Source organism: Peromyscus californicus, unplaced genomic scaffold (assembly GCF_007827085.1).
Source record: "Peromyscus californicus insignis strain IS unplaced genomic scaffold, ASM782708v3 Scaffold_14__1_contigs__length_90479793_seg_2, whole genome shotgun sequence".
Taxonomy (NCBI): domain Eukaryota; kingdom Metazoa; phylum Chordata; class Mammalia; order Rodentia; family Cricetidae; genus Peromyscus; species Peromyscus californicus.
The window spans coordinates 77,048,799-77,072,574 of record NW_026294436.1 but is presented as its reverse complement, the minus strand read 5'-3'; the positions used below and the strand labels follow the sequence as shown (position 1 = coordinate 77,072,574).

At 44.7% G+C, this 23,776-nt stretch overlaps 2 protein-coding genes across 9 annotated transcripts in view; both read left to right on the top strand.

The window, feature by feature from the left end:
* The window catches only part of LOC128109348 (ESX-1 secretion-associated protein EspK-like), a 71,684-nt gene extending 57,821 nt beyond the window's left edge, over window positions 1–13,863 (top strand). The window contains exons 4-5 of the mRNA XM_052736538.1: window positions 13,036–13,418; window positions 13,451–13,863. Of these exons, the coding sequence (XP_052592498.1) occupies window positions 13,036–13,418; window positions 13,451–13,863 (796 nt within the window). The remainder of the gene's footprint in view (window positions 1–13,035; window positions 13,419–13,450) is intronic.
* Rcor3 (REST corepressor 3) overlaps window positions 13,823–23,776 on the top strand; it is a 40,661-nt gene continuing 30,707 nt past the window's right edge. For 6 of the 8 annotated variants that reach the window (XR_008218126.1, XM_052738041.1, XM_052738042.1 and 3 more), the window contains exons 1-3: window positions 13,823–14,111; window positions 14,359–14,415; window positions 22,237–22,314. Coding sequence is in view for 7 of the 8 variants with exons in the window: in XM_052738041.1 (XP_052594001.1) it covers window positions 13,946–14,111; window positions 14,359–14,415; window positions 22,237–22,314 (301 nt within the window). In the remaining variant the exon portion in view is untranslated. Of the gene's footprint in view, window positions 14,112–14,358; window positions 14,416–21,982; window positions 22,092–22,236; window positions 22,315–22,695; window positions 22,872–23,776 lie in introns of those variants that run through there. The other 2 variants (XM_052738040.1, XM_052738039.1) reach the window with 2 other exon arrangements.

Genomic DNA, 23,776 nt, shown 5'->3' with positions numbered 1-23,776 from the left:
TTGGTCCATGTCCAACACACTGGCTAGCTAGGTGAAGGAGGACAGCCCTGAGCTCTCAGAGTGAAGGATTTTTAAAGGGAAAAACCACAAGCTAGGGAGTACAAGCCTTTGCATTTCAGGGTCATACTTCAGTTAACAGGAACATTTAGCCAAGAGAAGAACTACAGAAGACAAAATACATTTGGAGACTGTTCCAGTACTATTGGAAATTTTGATGGATTAAGCTTCACAACTATTTTTTGGCCAGCAGCCTACCCACCCTGGAGGGTGGGGGGTGTCACCTTGACCAAAGTCTTAGCTGGGTGTCTGTGTCTCTAGAACTTGGTTCAGCTTTTATCTTGGTATTACTAGAAATGAAGTTTTCTTTAAAATGGAGTTTGTCTTGCTCTCTCAGTAGCCCAAAGGAAAGTCCAACTACAGGTCAGTTAGATAGCTCAGCAGGTATGCTGGTTTGAAGAGGTATGGCTCCCAAAGACTCATGTATTTGAATGCTTGGCCCATAGGGAGCAGCATTATTAGGAGGTGTGGCCTTGTTGGAGGAAGTGTGTCACTGTGGAGGTGGGCTTTGAGGTCTCATATATGCTCAAGCCATGATCAGCACACAGTCTCTCCTTCTGCTGCCTGTGGATCAAGATGTACAACTCTCAGCTCCTTCTCCAGCACCATGTCAGCCTGCATGCCACCATTTCCCCTCATAATGATATTGGACAAAGCCTCTGAAACTGTAAGCCAGCCCCAATTAAATGGTTTCCTTTGTAAGAGTTGCCTTGGTCATGGTGTCTCTTCAAAGAGACCCAATAAAAACCCAAACTAAGACAGCAGGTAAATCCTGGCAACCTAAGTTCAATCCCTGGAGCCAGTGTAAAGGTGAAGGGAGAAAACCTCTCCACAAAGTTGTGCCTGACCCCCACATACATGCTATGGTACACTCCTACTTCCCTGTAAATAGAGGCTTTTCTTTGTCCTGCCCCACCCCACAGCTGCTTCCAAATAATCACTCAGAGACTTGTATTAATTATAAATGCTTGGCTGGTAGTTCAGGCTTATTATCAACTAGCTCTTACATTTAAATTAACCCATTTCTAATAATCTATTTATTGCCATGTGATCCATGGCTTACTGGTTCTCTGGCATCTTGTTCCTTGGGCAGCTGGCTGGCTTCTCTCTACTCCACCCTTCTTCATCTCTGTCTTCAGTGTGAATGTACCACCTAAACTTATTCTGCCTTCTTATTGGCCAAAACAGCTTTATTTATCAACTAATGAGAGCAACACATATTCACAGTGTACAGAAAGAACATCCCACAGCACTTCCCCTATAACACACACAAATATTGAATAAAAATGATCTCTAACTGTAATATCCACTCATCAAACAAAAACTAGGAATAAACTATGCATTAGACATTGTGCCTGATGTTGAAGATATAAACTCATTTTGGGGAAAGGGGCATTGCAAGGTGCCTTTGCAGATAAAGGTGTTGCTAGTTAGTCTGATGGCCTGAATTCAATTGGTGGGACCTACATGTTGGAAGGAGAGAACCAACTCCTGAAAGTTGTCCTTTCATGAATCCCCTATCCAAACACACATACACAATAGATAAATAAGTGTAATAGTTTTTAAAGGAATTCATTTTCCTTAGGTGCAAATGTCCACAGCTGAGACACAATATATTGAGCAATAAAGTTTGAATTCAAGAAGTTTACACAATTTTAGAGACAATAAAACAAGCCAGCTAAAATTAAATAGCAAAACATTTATGCTCAGAAGTGTCAGGGAAGGCCTGGTGGATCTAAGTGAGGAAAGGTGCTGGCTATGTGACAGATACAGGTAAGACCCAGTGGATTTCATTCACATCTAGGAACCAGGTGTGGTTGCTGCTAAGGAAGCTAATTTTAGGATGGGTTAGTATAAATATACAAAGAAAAGGGATTCAACATATTTTCAATAGATTTTTATACCAACTAGATCTTGGAGTTTGCTTGTAGTTTAAGATATATTAGAATATATTCATAGGACAATAAAAAAGGTATGGGATGTGAAAACACTCCCAGTGAAGATTTGTCAAAGGCAATGTTAGTCTGTAAAGGCGGTATAAGTAGGAAGTGATTGTTTTCAAGTACTGAGCTAGTATAACAGATTGTCAGCATCTTTCAGGACTCATTCCCTCCTTTGTCCTGGTGGTCTGATCCTGTTTGTTGGTTTTCTTTTTTCTTTTCAATTATATGTGCATGTTGAGGGGTATATATGCAGATGAAGTTCAACAGAGTATTAGATCCACTGAAGCTAGAGTTACAGGAGTCTCCTATGTTGTAGAATATTATAAGACGTGTTATATTTGTGCTGTGAAATATTTAATAATGCAAAGACGTGTTACAATTGTTTGATTAAATAAAATTAACCTTTGGTCAAGAGGCTGAGTCAGCAACTAACTGACAGAAGTGGTAGGGAGGAACCATGTGTAGCTGGGGTTGTTAAGTGGGAGCAGAGCAGAAGGGTGCTGTGTTGTGGGAGACACGAGCCAGGAGAAAAGGTTAGCTACTTGTAGCTAGAGTTTTCCTGCCTGGCCCACAGTCAGGACAAATCTCTATCACCTGCCAGTCCCACAGCCATCAGACCCAACCAAGTAAACACAGAGACTTATATTGGTTACAAACTGTATGGCCGTGGCAGGCTTCTTGCTAACTGTTCTTACAGCTTAAATTAATCCATTTCCATTAATCTATACCTTGCCACATGGCTGTGGCTTACCGGCATCTTCACATGCTGTTTCTCATCATGGCGGCTGGCAGTGTCTCTCTCACCCAGCTTCCTGTTCTCTCAATTCTCCTCTCTGTTAGTCCCGCCTATACTTCCTGAATAAATCAGTGATTTATTCATTGACCAATCAGCAACACATTTGACATACAGACCATCCCACAGCACTTCCCCTTTTCTTTTCTTAAAAAGGAAGGTTTTAACCTTTACACATCTCCAAAATCAGCTTGATATATTTGGGAATTTGGGCATAGCTTTTCTTACTACTTCCTGCTGGAGGGGGGCGCTGTATCTTATGGGGACACAAAGAATATTTTAGGGTTATGGAGTAGTCCATGAGGGTGTATCGTCTGAGCCAGTTGCCTTGAAACGGTTCTGGATGTTGGATCATCTGGGCCATGGTGTCATCGGAGACCTTTCAGGTGGTCTTGGCAGGTCAAACCTGATGTGTCTTAATCTGGAACAAATCCATAGCCTCTGGCTTTCTGTGGAAACAAAAGCAGAGCCTCCTTTCCAAAGCAACATATCCTTACATCCAAATTTTGAAGTCAAGGTACCTTTAAAATATACATTTTGGCATAACTCAACAGCTTTTGTAATCAAATGTTTTTCTTTAGTTACGAATATCAAAGAGAACATAATCCAGATTCTTTGTGTGGTAGCCATCTTTACGTGGCTTATTTTTTTTTATATTAGCTTGAGCCTATTGCTTTGAACTGCAGCCTTCTAAGCCTGAAACGGCGTTGGTGCTGCTGGCTCCGCCCACTTCAGCTTTCCAACATGGCGGTGATACATTTTCCACCAGCTCTGGGAGCCATCAACTCTCAGAAATAGTGGGTCTATGCTTCTATCAAAGCAGCGTGTAGCCCAGAAACCTCTTTTTTTTTTGTTTTGTACTAGCAAAGGCTAAATCCACCACACAGCTTAATGTGCCACTTGCAGAGGCCTCATTCCCGCCATACGACAGGTTGAGCACGCACACCAGAAACCCACAAGTAGCTCAAACCAGCAGCTGCCGCTCATTTGAGAGAGACAATTAGGAAGCTGTTTTTAGCTCTGTTTTAGAATCTTTTTTCTCAGTTTTTAGGTGGAAAATCTTGCCACCATGTTGGACGCCATTTGTAGCTAGAGTTTTTCTGCCTGGCCCACAGTCAGGACAAATCTCTATCACCTGCCAGTCCCACAGTCATCAGACCCAACCAAGTAAACACAGAGACTTATATTGGTTACAAACTGTATGGCCGTGGCAGGCTTCTTGCTAACTGTTCTTACAGCTTAAATTAATCCATTTCCATTAATCTATACCTTGCCACATGGCTGTGGCTTACCGGCATCTTCACATGCTGTTTCTCATCATGGCGGCTGGCAGTGTCTCTCTCACCCAGCTTCCTGTTCTCTCAATTCTCCTCTCTGTTAGTCCCGCCTATACTTCCTGAATAAATCAGTGATTTATTCATTGACCAATCAGCAACACATTTGACATACAGACCATCCCACAGCAGCTACTTGCTATTCAGTCTCTTTGAGCAAGCAGAATTTCACCTCAGCCTTCAAATCCTGAGTTCTATAGAAGGGTAGAGATCTAGATAAAGTTTCCCTTAGTGGCCTTGAGAGAGCCAGTGCCTGAGGGAACAGAATTCCTGCAGGCTGCAGCCCTTGCTGCCTAACAGCTGCTGGTGGCTGAGGAGTTGCAGTTGCTAATTAGGACAGTAGTTGCTTATGAGACAACCACTGCAATTGATGAAAAACAACACCCCTGTGCTGCCTGCTCTGGCATCGGAACATCAGCCTCAATAAAAGGCTTCCCTCAGAGGCCTTTTCTTACCTCTTTTTAGCACATGGACTGGTAACAGGAAGAAGGTAGCAGCAAAAAAAAGTGGAGCAGAGCAGTGGTGACAGCAGCTGGTGGAGTGGCAGAGCCGGCCAGGGAGGAGCAGGCAGCTGCTAAGCAAGGTGATTATGGTGGCCAGCTGCTTGACAGCTGGATGGAAGCTCATAAAGAGCCAGAAAGAGAAACCAGGTCTGCTGCCATGAGCTGAAGGATCAAGACTCCTGTAGAGTTATTTAATGGTCCTGTTACCTGGGGCTGCAGGAGAGCTATAACACCCACTAGCCTGCAGAAGCTTGCTGCTGCCAAAGGAGACAAAAGGTACCAAAGACCAGCACCTGAGCTTCTTCTGACCTAGGCACAATATGCCGGAGTTAAAGGACCTCAGCCAACCAGGAGTTAGCACAGTGCACAGAACACACCCCAGGAACTGACTAGCTGGTTAGCACAGTGCACAGAACACACCCCAGGAACTAACTAGCTGGTTAGTACAGTGCACAGAACACACCCTAGGAACTGACCAGCTGGTTAGCACAGTGCACAGAACACACCCCAGGAACTGACCAGGGGTTAACACAGTGCACAGAACATACCCTAGGAACTGACCAGGGGTTAGCACAGTGCACAGAACACACCCCAGGAACTGACTAGCTGGTTAGTACAGTGCACAGAACACACCCCAAAAATTGACCAGGGGTTAGCACAGTGCACAGAATACACCCCAGGAACTGACTAGCTGGTTAGCACAGTGCACAGAACACACCCCAGGAACTGACTAGCTGGTTAGCACAGTGCACAGAACACACCCCAGGAACTGACTAGGGGTTAGCACAGTGCACAGAACACACCCCAGGAACTGACCAGGGGTTAGCTGGAGGATGCCTGGGTCACCCTGACAAGCCATTTGCAGCTGTCACTCTGGAACTTTCACATGAAGACATTGCTATCCCGGTTTCTTCTTTACGTGGCTGAAGTTTGAATAACAACAAAAGACTTAGCCATCTTAAAAGGTGGCCTGCGCTGGGACAGGTGTCCATCTGTATAACTGTGTAAATGGAGACAGACTGGCCTCAGAAATAATGTTCCAAGAAAAGGAGTTACAAGACTGGTAACTGGAAAGAAAATGGCCCCCAAAGGGAGTGGCACTATTAGATGCGGCCTTGTTGGAGGAAGTGTGTCACTGTGTGGGTGGGCTTTGAGGTCTCTTCTGCTCAAGCTTCCCTCAGTGTGTCTGTCAACTTCCTGCTGCCTTCTGGTCAAGATATAGCCTGCAGGCTGTCATGCTCCCCATCATAATGATAATGGACTGAACCTTCGAAACTATAAAGCCACCCCAAGTAAATGTTTTATAGGTGTTGCCGTGGTCATGGTGTCTTTTCACAGCAATAAAAACCGTAATTAAACTGGGCAATGGTGGCATATGCCTTTAATCCCAGCACTTTGGAGGCAGAGGCAGGCAGATCTCTGTGTTCGAGGCCAGCCTGGGCTACAGAGTGAGTTCCAGGAAAGGTGCCACAACTACACAGAGAAACCCTTTCTGGGGGGGGGGGGGGGGCGTAACTAAGACAAAGACCTTTGTCGGTTTCTTTTAGCTATTAAGATTGTATGGGTGAGCTGGCATGATGGTACTTACTAACAACTGGGAGACAGAGGCAGGCAGATCAAGAGCCAAGGGCCATTTCTGGATATACAATGAGTTCAAAGCCAGGCATGGGTAACGAAAAATCCTATCTCAAAAAATAAGCAAACTAAAGGTTATTTGCTTGCCACCATCTTGTAAATAAACAAATAAATAAATGGAGGGGTAAGGCAGATTGAACCCAACATGAGCTAGCTTAACCTCAGGCCATACTTCACAACACTGTTTGACTGTTTTCATAATTAAACTTATACCAAGATAAACATTTCTGAATAAGACAAGAGAATTAATAAATTCTTTGGCAAAATTTGTAACAGAAAGGAAATCATTTGAAAATTGGGTAAAATGAATAAACAGGACTTCTTATATTCTTCCTATAAACCTCCAGTAGCTGGCAGTGCGAGGTGCAGCCCATAACCACTGTGCTGCTGCGTTATTTTGTAAAATAAGCATGCAGACACCACTCTCCTCTTCCATTCTACTTTTGAAGTTCTGTTATGGTTCTTTTAAATTGGTTGTTACTTTATTTACACTTTAACAATTTATCTGTTAGTTGATTCTTTAAACATGTATTCCTTAAACAGCAACATATACCCGTGGTAAAGAGTCCAGTCACAAAGAGTACACAAGAAAGACCCCCTTTCATCCCAGATCCTGGCATATCCTCCTGAGGTAGCCAGTTTTTACGTACTCTTGAAATATTCTGAGCATATGTGGTTAGCTATACATACATATTTAGTGATACTTTACGAAGGACACACACATGTAGGAATGCTAAATTACTATTTGCACACTGACCTGGTGTGTATACCCTCATGTGAGAGCAAGTGGAGGCCACAGGACAACCTTAGGCATTATGTGTTTTTATCATTTTAAATTATGTGTTTACATTGGCACATGAGCGAAGGTAGTGGCTGGAAGTGTCTGGAGCTGGAGTTACACGTGGTTTTGAGTTATCTGATTTGAGTGCTGGTACTGAACCCTGGTCCTCTGGAGGAGCAGTACATGCTCTTAGCCCCTGAGCCATGTCTCGAAACAACTATAGATTTTTGAGACAGGGTCTCTCACTTGTCTACAGTTCAAGTCCACTAGGCTGGCTGATGGCTTTTTTGTGGGTTGTGGGGCTGATCTAAGGTCAACAGAACATATTTACTGGTCGAGCTATCCTCCCAGCCCTGCACACAGATTTTCCACTTAAAACATTTTCAAGATTTGTCCACATTTGATGTAAGCAGGTATGCTTCACTGTTTTTGAAAAGATCTTACATTCCATATGTGTGTTGTTTTTAAAAAGCTAAAAGCCTTGCAGCCAGGCGTGGTGGTGCACGCCTTTAATCTCAGAACTCAGGAGGCAAAGGCAGCTGGATCTCTGTGTTCAAGACCAGCTTAGCTTGGTCTACATAGTGAGTTCTAGGACGGCCAGGGATACAAAGAGAAATCCTGTCTCATAAATAAAACTAAAATCTAAAAGCCAACAGCATCACTAATAAAAATAATTATATAGTTCTTGTGATAGGTGTGCAAATGTAAAAATGTGCACAAGTATGCATGTGCATGTATGTGGGAGCTAGAGGTTGCTTCATTGTTTGTTTTGTTTTGAGGCGGGGCCTCTCTATGTAGCCCCACCTGTCCTGAAACTTTCTATTGGACTAGGCTGTCCTGGAACTCACAGAGCTGTCTCTGCCTCCCGAGTGCTGGTTAAAGGCGCACCACCACACCCACCTGTTATGAGACAGTGTCTGTCCCTGCTGCTGTTAGGTTTAGAAAGCGATGTGTTTACTCTAGCTCAGTTCAGGATTATAGCCCGTCACTGGGGGACATCAGTGGGTGCCACTGGTAGCAGTGAGTCACACTTCACCTTTTCAACTTGAGGGAACTCAGAATCACCTAGGAAACAAATCTCTTGGAACGAGCTTGTGTGGGATTATGTACAGATTAACTAGGATAAGAAGGCCTACCCTAAATGATGGCATCATTCCAAAGGCCAGGGTCACCATTCCAAAGGCCAGGGTCGCAAACTCAAAAAGCGTAATGGAGCTGAGCATCAGCATTCATCTCTGTCTGCTTCCTGACTGTAGATGCATGTGACCAGCCAGCTCACCCTCCTGCCACGGTGATGATGTCCCTGCTGTGGTGGACTACAGCCCTCCAACTGTGAGCCAAAACAGACCCTCTCACCCTTCAGCTGCTTTAGTCAGGAATTTTATCATAGCTAGGAAAAAATTAACACCTCAACTTTTAAAACTTGCACACACACACACACACACAGTTTCAAAAGTGTAGTCATTTATTTTCTGGAGCTTTTTATTTCCTCGTTACCATGAAAACGTTTCTGGAGTAAACTCACATTTACTGTATTTCTTCCTATTTCCTTCTCGGTCCACTGCAGTGGAGCTGTTCTGGTCATCAGTACCAGTGGAACTGCTCTTATCCAGATAACTCATGACCTCTTTCCTGTGCAAGCATTTGAGGCCCATCTCCTGGACTTCTGGTCATTATGGGTCTCTTCAGACCTCTCTGTTTGGTTTGAATAAATGACGTCCAATCATCTTCAGATTCCCCTATGTCCTCAGGCCTTTGGGGATTCCTTTGCCTTTTGATCTTTCAGTGTTGGTGCTCTTGGTGTTTGCTTTCTACTTGCCCTTCCTGGGATCTGTTAAGTCTTGCTGTGACTTAAATGTATGTGCTTCTTTGAAATCCATTATGCTGGAAACCCAGTGCAGTAAGTAGTATTAAGAGGGCTGGCCCCTCAATGAGGTGATTAAGTCATAGGCTCTGCTTTTATTAGCAGAATTAGTGTTCCTATGAAGCAGAAAGCCCTCATTGGATATCAAACATACTAGCACCTTGATCTTGAACTGTAAAAAACAATTTATACTGTTTGCAAATTACCCAGGCTAATTTTGTTATAGTAAGGCAAATAGATAAGATTGATCGCAAGACTTTGATTAGCTACAATCAACCCCTAAGAAATCCCTCTCCTGCTCTGATCTCAATTACACATCCAGCTGCATGCTGGGTATCTCATTTAGCACCCAATTCAAATCGTGAACTATGCAGTGTTGTTTACCATCTCAGTGGCTGACACAGTCACCCACAAACCCGGCACCAGCTTACCTTCATTCCATTTTACCCCAGCTCAGGTTCCCAAACTGTTCTCATTCCACCAAGTCTGTCTGTCTGTCTGTCTGTCTGGCCTTCCTCTAGTCTTGCTACCACTGCTACAACTCCAGCCTCAGTTCTTGACCACTTTAATAGATTTATCAAATTCTCATTTTCCCTCTGAAATACTGATTGGATCCAATAGCTCTTCTGCTGAGACCTCTCCGATGATTCTTTATCTGTAGGGTAATTTGCCTAACCCTCTGCCTATTATTGTAAGAGGCTTGATGTGGCTCAGGCATTGTCTGCTCTAAGTTCTCTTCCATTCCAGGAATACCCAACCATTTTTAGTTCTCTGGTATAATATCTGAATTCAGGTTTCGCTCTTTCCTATATTATTTTCTGTACCTAGAATGCTTCCTTTACAAACTATGTTGACGTACTTTGGGTACTGTCTTTTATAACAAGGTCCACAATCAAATTGATTTTTTTGTTAAACTTTTTTTAGATTTTATGTGTATAAATGTTTTGTCTGAAAGCACTTATGTGGACCATGTGTATGCCTGGTGCCCTCAGAATCAGAAGAGGGCGTTGGCTCCCCTGGAGTGATGGATGGTTGTGGGTCACCATTAGGGTTGAACCATCTCCCAGCCCTTTAAATGAGGAAGTAACAAGGATTTTTTTAACACGTGGATATTCAGTTGCCCAAGAACGATTTATTACAACGGTCATTTTTTCCTACGTGTCACTGGTTTACTCTCTGTCCTTATCCCAGTTCTGTGTGGCCCAAGTTACACTTTAGGTGCCACCATCTTGCTTTTTAAGACATGGTCCCTAGAACTCACCAATTAGGCTAGGCTGGCCAGCTAAGGAGTCCTGAAATTCACCTGTCTCCACCTTGCCCAAGCCACCACAACAGGCTTGGTTTTTTCACATGAGTTCTGAGGACTGAATTCAGGTCCTGTTTGCATGACAATGACTTTATTAACTGGGATTCCTTCCAAGGCCTATACTTCTTCTTGTTGTTGCTGTTTTCCAAGGACAGGGTTTCTCTGTGTCATTTTGGTACCTGTCCTGGATCTTGCTCTATAGCCCAGGCTGGCCTCAAACTCACAGAGATCCACCTGGCTCTGCCTCCTGAGTGCTGGGATTAAAGGCTTGCGCCACCACCACCCAGCCCCCAGGCCTATACTTTTTAAAATTACTAATAGCTGATAGGATAAATCCTCCAGCTTTACTGTCCTAGATCTGTGGTTCTCAACCTTCCTAATGCTGTGACCTTTTTATATAGTTCATCATGCTGTGGTGACCAGAAAATTTTTTGTTGCTACTATATAACTGTAATTTTGCTTTTGTTATGAATCATAAATATGTTTCCTGATGGTCTTAGGAGACTCCCATGAAAGTGTTGTTCGACCCGCCAAAGAAGTTTTGACCCACAAGTTGAGAACCACTATTCTAGATTGTCTTGGCTGTCTTTAACCTTTACATTATTCCATTTAAATTTTAGGATGAGTTAGCCAGTTTACACACATATACACACAACCTGCTGGGACTCATTAAGATGAGATTAGACCCATAGATCCCTATGGGGGATCTGATCACTGTATGCATTCAGTTGATATTCTTTCTCAATAGCATTATTTTCAGCAGAGTTCTTGGGTGTCTTTCCCAAGACTCATTCCTAGATGTAACATAACAAGTCATCCCAAAAGCTAGTGGATTTTAATCCCTTAGCCTTCTAAATGTTGTCTTATTTGAAACGAAGGTCTCTGCCTATGTCCTTGCTTCTTCTGAAACCAACACAATTACCAAGGACAAGCCCAGGCATCAATAGGTAAGCACCATGCAAGCTAGCCTGCTGTGGGATGTCTTTCTGCATGCTGTGAATATGTTGCTCTGATTGGTCGATAAATAAAGCTGCATTGGCCTATGGCAAGGCAGCGTAGAGGCAGGCAAGAAATCCAAGAGAGAAGAGAGGAGGGAGACGCCAGCGCCATCAAAGGAGCAGCAAGATGCCAGCAGACCAGTAACACCACAGTCATGTGGCAACTTATAGATTAATAGAAATGGGTAAAGGTATAAGAGCTAGCTGGAGGCTGTACATAGGCAATACAATTGGTAATTAATCTAAGCCTCTGAGTGATTATTTTATAAGTGGCTGCAGGACCACAGGGCCAGGTGGGACTGGAGAAACTTATGGCTAAATTAGCCAATCCTCAACCTTTACCTTATCTTTGTAACTCTGAGAAATGTTAAAATAGAAAAAAAAAAAAAACTTAAATACTGCCAAGAGACCAGTGCCTTCCCCCATCTCTCTGGACATCACTGTTAAAGCTCTCTTCTCCACCCGGGTGCTCGCTTTCCTCCTCTCTAATCTCTTAGAAGAGGCATTCTCCAGTTTTCTCCCTAGGGCTCTCTCTTCTGTAATGTCCTTATTAGCTGTTGAGAAACCATTTTAAGGTCCATTATTATCATCCTTCGGAGCCAGGCAAGCTTAAGATTTCCTTTTCTTGAGAAGCAAAACAGGAATTTGCTTTCCTTAAACACACGTGTACACACACACACACACACACACACACACACACACACACACACACCTTCACCCCAAGTTCTTTCCCCAAAGGTGAATGTAGACACCTTTGCTCTGTCCTTTTCTACATTCCAATAGTACCATTTTACTTCAAAGGTTTTAAATAATTGAGATGAAATTGTCACAAAGGTCCTTGATTCTTCACAATGTTTTGATTCCTAGTCTATACGCAGATTTCTTTCCACAGAAAATGCATGGGCAGTGTTGCAGAGTCGGGGTGTGAGAAAGCTTGCCTATTAAGAGGACTTGAGTGTTTTTTCTTGAGTTTCCTCTACATCTCGTCTAGCTTGTGTTCCAGGACCTAAAGGAGCTGATGTTACAGGACTGAAATGTGTCACATTCATTAGAAGCCGGAACATAAAAACCAAGATATCAATGTACAATTCACAATTAAAAGTGTAACTGTCCAAGGCAATTGCTATTCATTTGTCCATGATATTTCTCCTTGCAGAAAATAAAAATCATGGAATTAAAATATTCTTCAGGAATGTATTTGTTTAAAAAGTGGTTGATTGTGATTCAAATAAATAATGGACACATAAGGCTTCCAAAGAGAAATTCAACTATTTCCATTACCAGAACCAGTTTCTGCACCTGGGCAAAATTCTCCCTCCTTTAGACATGTAACCTGCCTAATATTTGTATCCCAGAGTTTTCTTGACTGAATTCTTCAGTAGATATATTATTTCTCAGTAACGGAATTCTCAAGAACAGTTTTGACCTTCAAAAACTATTTTACTGTTATTCCCAAATCCTGCAGGACACACACCTACAGACAGAAAGGCTGAAACAAATAGCCCTCCAAGGCCAGGCAGCATGTCATAAAACAGATATCCTTAAATCTGGTGAAGAAATGCAGTTCAGCAGAGTCTACCCAGCGAATCTTCTTCCAACTGGCAGCTGGGATCACCTGTCTCTGCAGCAGGGCTCTACTCTCTCAAGAACCGCTCCAGGCCACTACTTCAGGCCAGCATCGACCCAGAAAGCACTCACTGGGGAGGGCAGGGTTCGGTCCTCATTTTATTTCTCCACTCACGGCATTCACTTCTTATACAGCAAAAAAGAAGAAGCAAAGTGGAAAGTCTGTCCCCTCCGTCCCTCTTGACCTCATTGCAGAGATGAGCTGCCTTGCCAGGTCGTTAGGGCCAGGTCTCCTCCATCAGGTGGGACCCGGGTTCCGGGGTCGCCGTGCAAGGGCCACTACGACACCAGAGGGAGTGAACGCGGCCCGTCACCCACCCGAGGCCGCCATCTCCTCCTCACCCGAGTAGCCGCCAACCTGAGGCCATCGTCGGCCGCTCGTCCCGGGAGCAGCCGCCACCCCCGGCCGCTCGTCACCCGGGCAGCGCCTGTCTGGGGCCTCTATTCCCGGCCGCTCGTCCCGGGAGCAGCCGCCACCCCCGGCCGCTCGTCCCGGGAGCAGCCTCCACCCCCGGCCGCTCGTCCCGGGAGCAGCCGCCACCCCCGGCCGCTCGTCCCGGGAGCAGCCGCCACCCCCGGCCACTCGTCACCCGGGCAGCGCCGGTCTGAGGCCGCTCGTCACCCGGGCAGCGCCGGTCTGGGGCCGCGGACGCCACCCAGGCCGCGCCGGCCTCAGCTGGCCAACGTCCTCCGCTCGGACAGGGCACAGAGTCCGGCTCGCTGCCCTCCGTGCGTCCTAGCCGCGAGGCCAGAGCCCCGGCGTCGCCTCTCGGCCGCGAGCGGTCGTGCGCTCGCGGAACCGGCCGGGGACGCGCAGGGTCTCGGGTCTCCAGCCGGAACCTCCCAAAGGCGGGGAGATCGGGGCCGCCCCGCGAGGAGCGCGCGGCCGCGAGGGGCGCTCGGCCGGCCGGGTGGCGCGGGGCGGCGGCGGCGGGGGAGGGGACAGAGGCGGGGCCGGGGCGGGTTGTTGTGGGGCGACTGCGCTACGGCCCGACCGGGGCGGTGATGGCGGCTCCATATTAACACCTCCTCCTCCTCCGCGCTCCCGCCCGCGCCCGTCAGCCGTCTCCCCCTTCCCTGACGCCACCTCTCCCCCTCCTCTACCATGCCCGGCATGATGGAGAAAGGGCCCGAATTACTGGGGAAGAACCGATCGGCCAACGGCGGCGCCAAGAGCCCGGCGGGCGGCGGCGGCGGCGGCTCCTCGGCCAACGGCGGGCTGCACTTCTCGGAGCCCGAGAGCGGCTGCAGCAGCGACGACGAGCACGGGGGTACCTCGCCGCGCTCCCCGCCCCGCCCGCCCGCCCGGCCCCCTCCCCGCGCCCTCCTCCCCTCGGAGCCGAGCCGCGGCCGCCGGAACTCCCGGTGCCGCCGCAGCCCCGCGACCCGCGCCTCCCCGCCCCCACCCGGCCGCGGCCTCGCCCGCGCTCCCGCGGCTTGAGAGCCTCCGCCGCGCCTTTCCCCGCGCCTCTCCGAATTTATTATCATTTTACCATATTTCTTGGCATTGCTTTGCAGATGTTGGGATGAGAGTCGGAGCTGAATACCAAGCTCGGATCCCTGAATTCGATCCAGGTAGATATATTTGCTCACAGGAAAACCCCGTCTCTCTCTCTCTCATTTTCCCCATGCTTCCTCTGGGGTGGCCGGCATCAGAATGGGGCAGTTACGGATGCGGGTGTGGGGAGCACCGGGAGAGGGCCGGGCCGGGCAGGGCAGGGCAGGGCAGGGCATCGCGGGCTGGGAAGCTGAAAGGCTCGCTGGGCAGTGACACAGGGCGTGGAGGTGGATGTGTGCATGGCAAGGTGAACATGGTTCCCTCCCGCGGCACTTGCACGCTGCTGGCATCTCACCGAGGTCGCGGGTCCACAGCCCGGGGCGCGGGGGCTGCAGAGCCGAAGGCTGCAGCAGAGGGCGTACAGGGTGTGTGTGCATGAACCTACCCCAGGTCAGATGCCACACCGACCCACCCGGGGAACCAGGGGCTCAGCCGCGCTCCAGAGGCCCATGCTCCGCAGCCCCAGGCTGCTGTCATCCGCCCCGGCCAAGGGCGAGCCCTGCGACCCCCGGGGCACACGGGATCCTGGCTTTTCTTTCCTTCGCGGCGGGGTGGACCTGGGCGGGGAAACGCCCGCGCCCGACACCGCCCCTCTGCCCTCCCTCCCCCAGCGCCGACCCGGCCCGGGGGAGCCAGACCGCAGGATAGCGGCCGCGGCTGCCAAGGAGACATTTTCTCCGGAGCAGCCAGGTTCCAGCGCCCTCCGCCAGCGCAGCTTGCGGGCTCCCTCTCTACTTTTCTCCAAACAGGCTCCCCGGCGGTCACGGGATGTGAGGCTGCTCGGGGATTGGGCGAGAGTTCCGCATATGGAGGCGCCCTTGCCGGAGCCTCTGGGCCTGGAGTGCTCTCGGCTGCTCTAACCCAGCCAGACTCGCCGCCCCGCGGGCTCTGCCCCGCCTGGACCGCCCTCTCACTTTTCCTGCAGTCAGTTTTTGTCCAGAGAGCATTCTAACAGCCTTGCGAGAGTCAGCCGTTTGAGTTGTAGTTAGCCATGCACAGGGCTTACTTGTAATTTCACAGGGAAAACAGTCATGTCTGTTTAGTTGTAAGGGTATTCTAGAGGACTTAGGTCATTCTCCCCATTAGGACAATGCAATATGTGATATTTACCAGCTAGGAAACAGCCCCTCTCGGGAGGGAGAAGGGTGGAGTAACGAGTTAAAAGCATGACTAGGAAGCTTCCTTCAGCTGGTGATTGACATCAGAGTGCTCACCAGATTTGGGTTACCTTCAAAGTGACACAGCTGTTGGAATGTTTTGTTGGAAGACTATCGGTGCCCTCAGTGGTGGGCTTCTAATAGTATTATATATTTTTGTGAAAATTATTCTTTTTGTTGGCATAGCTAGCTAGTGAGTGGGTCCCTTCACATTGCGAAGATGCTTCGGGGCTTAGATGTTGGAAAGAACACACCTTCGGCTAAGCACAGACCGAATTTAATTCTCAACTCTTGTGTTTGTTCTCTGAGCAAGTCACTGGCCTTCCCTGGGCTTCCATTTTCCTAGCTGTAAAAAGCGATTGCATGGAGTTCTTGCCAGGATTAAATGACTAGGCATATGGCAGTTACTCAGTGAAGATTAGATTTCATAATTAGGAAGAATGGTTTGGAGCTTTTACTGGTACTCCTTTTTTTTTCTTTCTTTTTAAATATTGGTGAAGTCATTTCCAGATGGCACTCAGCAGCTGAATTATGTCATAAACACACCTATCTTTCTGTCCAGTTAGGTCGATTTCAAAGTGTGTTTCCCTGGTTGTGTGCGGTGATGAGGGGCTTGCTTGTGTGTACATTAGCACCAAAGAATTTGTCGTTTTAAATATAATTCGTGCAACAAATTTCAAACTGGGAAGAATAGTTCTTCTGTTTAGGTGGTCTTACATGCCACTGTTTGCTTGTCCCACCTACATAGAGCATTTGTGAGAGGTGACAAAATGTTTCTAGATTAGAATGACCGATGTATTTACTCTGACTTGTAATTGGCATTCCTTATAGAATAAGGATACACCTCATATTACTTCAATTCACTTATATTCTGCTTACCAGTGTAGTCCACGGATACAGTTAAAAGCACTTACTTTGTGTGAGTCACTAAGATGCTTTTCTCAAGGAAACGCTGCTTCCTGTGCCTCTCACTGCTGTTTTGCTCTAAGTGTCGTACTATTTTGCAAAGGTTTTATTTCATGTTTGCTTAGTATTAGATGAAAATTTAAGCATCACTGTGGAAAAGATAATAGAAAAAATTATTAGTTAATGATAGAAATTGAGAAATAGTAAGCTCTCCTTTTCTCCTTTATTACCTCCTTTTGTTTGTTTGTTGTTTTTTGTTTTTTCAAGACAGGGTCTTTCTACTTAGCCCTGGCTGTCCTGGAACTCAGGGTTAGAGCTAGGGGCCTCAAACTCAGAGATCCGCCTGCCTCTGCCTCTCCAGTACTGGCATTAAAGGTGTGCACCCCACCCCTTCCCCCATAAACCACTATTTTTATGGAAATTATTCACTATAGCCACAGATATAAGTCCCTTGGAAGAAAAATTCCTTTGGTGCTGGGACTATTCTGATGAGAATGTAGGAAAGTAAGTGTTTTAGAAGAGATGATAATGGTGGTGTAGAAATTACACCATAGAGATAGAGATGAGTTGCTGTTAGGTATCAGAAACCTGGGACAAATCTGGAGCTGCTAAGTAGTGTGGAGGTTTGGGTTGGAGTTCCTGAAGCTGGACAGTTTACCTTAAGTGGTCATGCTGATGTCTTCATGATTTACTAACTAGATTCCTGATTGCTATCTTCCGGTTGTAAATCAGTTTATGGGTTGGGGCAGTTTACCTTAAGTGGTCATGCTGATGTCTTTATGATTTACTAACTAGATTCCTGATTGTTATCTTCCAGTTGTAAATCAATTGTTAACTAGTTCTGAAGGTTATCAGTTGTAAATCAGTTGTTTTACTAGTTCTTATATGCTGTGCTGCCCCTGAGGAGTAGCTTTGCCTGGTGACCATATGCCTTCTAGTCTAGGAGGTACAGTTACTTACCTGAGATGAACTACTTGACTTTTTCAGGCTTGTTTTCTTGTTCATAAAAGGGAGATTGTTAAGTACATCACCAGATTAATGGAATATGTATAAGCAGTAATTTGCAGACCCATAAAAGAAGTTTGAAGAGACAAAGAGTGACATATTTTAAGGTTGACATCTCATATTTGTAGCTGAGTTAAATAACTGATGAAGTATATAATCTTTGGTGTATTAAAATATTAGTACTTTGAAACAAAATTATACTCTTTATTTTTAAATTCATCTGTTTATAAACATTAATGTGATAGTATCCATTTTATAAAATACATGGATTTTTTTTGTCTTTGAAGTCATTTTTGTGCATCTTCCCCACAGAATCTCCCATAATATATTTGCATACTTAAAAGTGTATTACTGGGGACTGGGGAGATAGCTCAGTCGATAAGAGCTGTGCTGGCGAGGAGTCTTGAATCTGAATCGCCAGCATCTACATAAAAGCCAGAACTAACTGCACATGCCTGTAACCCCACCCAGCCTCGGGAACTGGAGACAGGCAGATAGATCCAGGGAGCTCCCTGGCCAGACAGTCTAACCGTATTGGCAAGCTTTGAGTTCAGTGAGAGATTCTGTCTCTTGGCAATGAGGCAGAAGACGGTAGAGAAAGAAAGACATGGATATCCTGTTGATGTCTTCCTCTGGCTTTCACAGGGGCTCAGGTACACTGAGACAGACACACAAAGTGCTTGATTGATTGCCTGTCCAACTCCTCTACTTCTTTACCTCCGTCCAACTTTCCATATCATACATCCTAGTGAACATAAAGTTCCGAGTGTTAAGTCTCTTCTGGCTCAAATTAGTGCATAATCAATTAAAACTGCAGTGTTGTGGTTTCCTCAGTAAAGGAGAGCTTTAATGAGAAGCTTGGAACCCTGGGAGTTTTACATTTTTAGGAAATGTTCTCTCTGTAAGATAGGAAACATGTTTGTTTAACGTGAGAGGACATTTGCTGCTAGGATGTTGGCTCGTTGCAGTCCTCCTTGCACACAGGGTCACAGTTTCCTGGGTTGCACTGAGTGGAGCTGTGAAAGTTCATGACACTCCTCAGACTTCTTCAGAGTGTAAACTTAGGTGCTCTTTATCTGGGTTTGACCATTTAGTGTCTTTCAACTACAGTTGATGATAAGAGGCAAAACCTCAGATATCGGGGAGACCACGGTGTAGCTTAGATTTCAGGTGAGTTTTCAGGCAGGTTATGTTGAGAAAGAACAGGAAACTTACAAGTCTGAAAGCTGAATTCCTTAAAACTCGGGGTGCTGGTGAGATAATGCAGTAGACAAAGTGTGTACCCCACAAAGCGTGAGGACCTCAGCTCAGGTTCTTGGCACCACAGAAAGGCCAGGGATGGTGGTGCATACCAACTTCTGGGAAGGGGAAACAACTCCTGGGGCTCATTGACTAGCCAGCCCGGCTGGAGCAGTGAGTTCTAGGTTTAGTGAGGAAGCTTGTCTAAAAACAAATGAGTGTAGTCAGGTGTGGTAGTGAATGCCTTTGATTCCAGCAGAGGCAGGGAGGGGATTGCTGGTGAGTTTGAGGTCAACCTGGTCTACAGACTGGTAGTGAGTTCCAGAACACCTAGGGTTACATAGACAGACCCTGTCTTAGGAAACATAAAAATACAGGAGCCTGACAGAAGACACTCTCTGTTGACCTCTGACCACTACATGATTTGTGTATACACACACACAGACACATGCATGTGCACACACACATACCACGTAATTTATTCATGCTTCTATGTCATGAGGAAAGTCTTTACCCCCCCCCCATTTGAAGATATACCCCCAGAATATAATACAGAACCTCATTTATAAACAGTTTTTAAGTGTTGAGAGTATCTTAGTCTCACGATCTAAATTCTCAGTTTAGTGTATTTGTTCACCAAAGTCCTTTAATTTCTCAAAGGCAGTCTTGGAAGGTTACAGATTGTTGTTTTTGCATTTTGCACTTGGCTAGAAATCCTACCTTATTCCTTACACTTTGTATCTCAGTAGTAGTTGATTGTCCCATATGTGTACTTTACCAAACTTACCAATTTCATTTTTGAGCAGCTCTGAAGTAGATACTTATATAGTCTCTGTTTTTTGTTTTGTTTTGTTTTTTGTTTTTTTGAGACAGGGTTTTTCCGTGTAGTTTTGGTTCCTGGCCTGGATCTTGCTCTGTAGACCAGGCTGGCCTGGAACTCACAGAGATCCGCCTGGCTTTGCCTCCTGAGTGCTGGGATTAAAGGTGTGCGCCTCCACCACCCGGCTATTCCCTGTTATTATAGATAAGGGAAACTGAGGCACGAGAAGATATCTCCAAGGTGGCACACTTGCTGTGACTGGGAGTCTGAAATCTGTAATCTATACTCTTTCCTGTAAAGGTCTTTATTTCTTGGGCCTAATGACAGGTGATATATAATTGAAAAAGCCGGGGTTAATAACTGGGGAAAGAACACTGAAATGCCAACTTGGGCATTCTTGGTTATTAGGCCACTTACATAAATACCTTTATCATCCCACATTAGAAGAACAGTTAGTGTCCTCAAGGAGGATACTGGTTTCTGTCATATTAGACCCTTAATTACAATATGGAAGATTTTGGGGAGAATCACAACTGGTATTTTAAATGGAGAAAAAACAGTATTCGTTTAAGAGGAGCTATTCAGGGAGACACATCACTTTCTGTAATTCAAGAATGAGTTCCATGGGCTGGAGCGATGGCTCAGTGAGATGGATGCTGGCCACCAAGCATGGGTTCTGTCTCTGCCACACATGGTCCGTGGCATGACTACAGCCACAGTACACAAGCGAATGCGAAAAAGTGTTTTTAAAGAAGGAGTTCAAGAAAATACATTTATTTATCATGGAGTACTATTAAGACTTGAGACTTAATAGAAGCTTTTATTTGCTGTGTCATGTTCTATTAAGAAAGATTTTTAATGATCTTATTGTCACAATTTCACACAATGTGTAAAAAGAATCTGTTCCGTGGTAAAGAATTGAAGTTAGGCTATTCACTGGAAACATTTGATTTTCTAAGGTAAAGGCTTGGACGGCATTTGTTTCCTTTCCATTGAGTTACTTAACTTTTGCATTTATAAGCTTTTGTTGTTTGTTTTGTTTTGTTTTGTTTTAACCTGTCAGGCCCACAACTAAGAATTAAAATTCTTAATATTGAAAGTGTTTTGGTTTTGGTGTGTTTGGTTTTCTTTTTAACCTTATTGTTTGGCATTTTGTTCACTTGCTTTGTTGGTTGGAAGATTTTCACTTACAGAAGCCTGATTCAAACTCCAGATCCTTCCACCTAATCTCCACTCCTTGTGTCTCACACCCTGCTGGTACTGGAGTGGATTTGTTTTGAGATAACCCAAGCTGGCCTTGAACTCCCAATCTTCTGCCTCTGCCTCTCAAACAATGGGATTACAGATATGCACCAGTTTTTAAAGAATGGCTCAAAAGTTTATTTTCATTGACTAAGCATCTTAATAAGCTTCTGATGCAGATTTTTTTGTGAAGATTTTAAGTTCCTCTTTTTGTCACTTTTTTCTTAAAGACGCAACATAATAGAAAGATTTTGCTTTTAACTATATTTGTGGGGTTGGGGATTTAGCTCAGTGGTAGAGCGCTTGCCTAGCAAGCGCAAGGCCCTGGGTTCGGTCCTCAGCTCCAGAAAAAAAAAACTATATTTGTGTAGTTGAGTTTTTTCTAATACTTAGATAACCCGTTCACCATCCTTAATTTTTCAGATGATAGGTTTAAAATCATATTTTATTAGTATGATTCTTTCAACTAAAAATTCTTAACAAACATTTAGTAGTATTATATGATAATTCTCCAAAAGTGAAGTAAATAATATGACTGATAACTAACTTCTCTGTGTAGAAATTGTAGTAAGGAATGTCTCTGTTCCAAATACCTTATAATAATCACAGTTTAACCTCAGAATTCTATTATTATTTTATGTGGTTAATTTGAAATTCTGACTGTTAATGGTAAATAGATATCTGCCTCATGAAAAGCTGTGATCTTAAAACATGGCAGTAGTGCTTAATGTGTTCATAGTTTTAACTAACCCAGGGATTGGGTAGAAGCCAGAAAAAGACTCCTGTTTAATTAAAAGTCTCTACAGGCATGAAGTAGCCCTGGTTAGCTGTGTAGGTTCCATTAATCCGATTCATTTCAACCTACAGTAATAAGACTTGATGTTTTGGACTTTATAGATTATACCATGAGAAATACATAGGAAAGGACAGTGTACTTCTGGACTTAACCAGATCATGTGAAGAAGAAATTGTGTTAATTTTCATGCCTTTGACTTGGAGCACATGTCTTTATACGTATGAAGTGTAATAAAATTAAGTTTGAAAAGGAAAGCTGGCAGACTTGGGAATAAGATAAAATACAAGCCACGACAGGAGGCGCTAGTGTTTTTAAGTCAGAGCAGTCGTGGCCCGTCTCGACACAAGCAGAGCCTGTTGAGGCAGGTCTTCTGTGGGGGAAGGGTCAGTTTTGAGTGAATATCCCTACTTCACATACAGAAACCAGATGATTAGCCACCTCGCTCAGGTGACCAGGAGGTGTGGTTGCTCCAGGAAGTCTTCACAGTGGAGCAGAGCTCTACAACAGCTTCCTTCCTTCCAAAACTAGGTGATTTCCTGTCCCGTGTCAGTCTTTCCTTTCTGTCTTTGTCCTTCTTTGCAGGTATGATACTAAAACAAATAAAATTTTGCTAGTGTTTACTTGGAATATAAGTAAAAAACTATAACATTCAAAATAATTAATTTTTCCTCAGGTGCTACCAAGTACACAGATAAAGACAATGGAGGGATGCTTGTGTGGTCGCCTTACCACAGTGTCCCAGATGCCAAATGTAAGTTTTTTTCTGAGATTGAGTATTAAGATGTGTAGGGAATCGGCCTGTTCAAAATATAATTTGCATTTGTTTTTTTAGTCTTTTAGGTTCTCTTAAGAACTGAATTACCTTTGTTTTCTTTTTCTTTTTTTTTTTTAATGGAAACCTCCATGATATTAGAATGCTTTTCCTTTTGAAAGATAGTAAATTTGATCATTTCAGTTTGTGTCAGGCCCATGAAGAATGCAAAAACCTAGGCTCTGATGGCTTTGCTGCTTAAATCCTCAAGCAGGGGAGGGAGTTACTATGTAGACCACTGCCCAGGCTTTTCCTGTCTATGGAGCAGTAAAAGACATGCCTTCAAACTTCAGAGAGCCCACTCTCATTACCATTTTAAAGAGGGAAGGTGAGAACTGACTTCAGCAGCCATCAGGTCATCTTGTGCTCTCCATTTCTGGACTGAGACCTTCTGGATCCTTGACCACGCACTTCTTGAATCATGTGTGGCTTTAGACTTCAGTGTGATGTAGCGGACCTGAATCCTTTGCGGCACATCAGATATAGGAAACATACAGGTAACAACACTAAGATCCCCACCCCTCCATTCAGCTATCAAATTTATGAAATAACAACAGCAGCTACACTAAGCAGCCATTCTAGCAGACATAAAATACGCTTGTCTTTAAAAGTATTTCCTAGCATCATTTGAACGTATGTCTCGTTGTGATTTACTTAGTTTTGAGAAAAATGGCCCTGTCCTATCTATCCTGTGCATAGAGTCTAATCATGCTAATCGATGTAATTAAGAGAAAAAAATGGAAAGTGAATATGTGTCTGCATACTGAGTAATCCCCCTAACTTAAAAGCTTTAGAGTACTAGGTTAAGCTTTGCCCACTGTTAAGCTAGGGATCCTGTACCCTGGAGGCTTTCAATAAGAAACGTGTACAGAGAACTTGAAAGTAGTTTGCTCATTATCACATGCAGAGGTTTTCATTAATAAAACGGGCATCAGGGTGTCATGGATTTCGCTATTCGGTATGAGAGCATTTGTAACAAAGTGAAAAACAAAATTCAGAAAGGTGACATGACCATTTGGGTGGTGTCCACAGGGATGTCCAGAGCAAGTCTATGGCAATGATCAACCCTGGGTATATTGTGTGTTAGAATCTCTTAAAAAGTACTGGTGTCTGACTAGCCCACATCTTCGGAGGCAAAGCCTGAACAAACTTTTAAAGTTCTGTCATGGTTCTAATGCCCAGCCAGGCCTGAGACCACTTTTGGACAAGTGACATAACTTGCTATAGAAAGGACTGTAATATATTTGTGTTATATTTATTCAGCATCTATCTAGATCTGTAGTGTACTTAAGTGGATTCTAAGCAAAATATAATACTTGGATTTTCTGTATCAGATTATGCTTGGGGGAGGGTATAATATAGAATCCATTTAAAAATAGCTATTCTAGCATATTAATATATT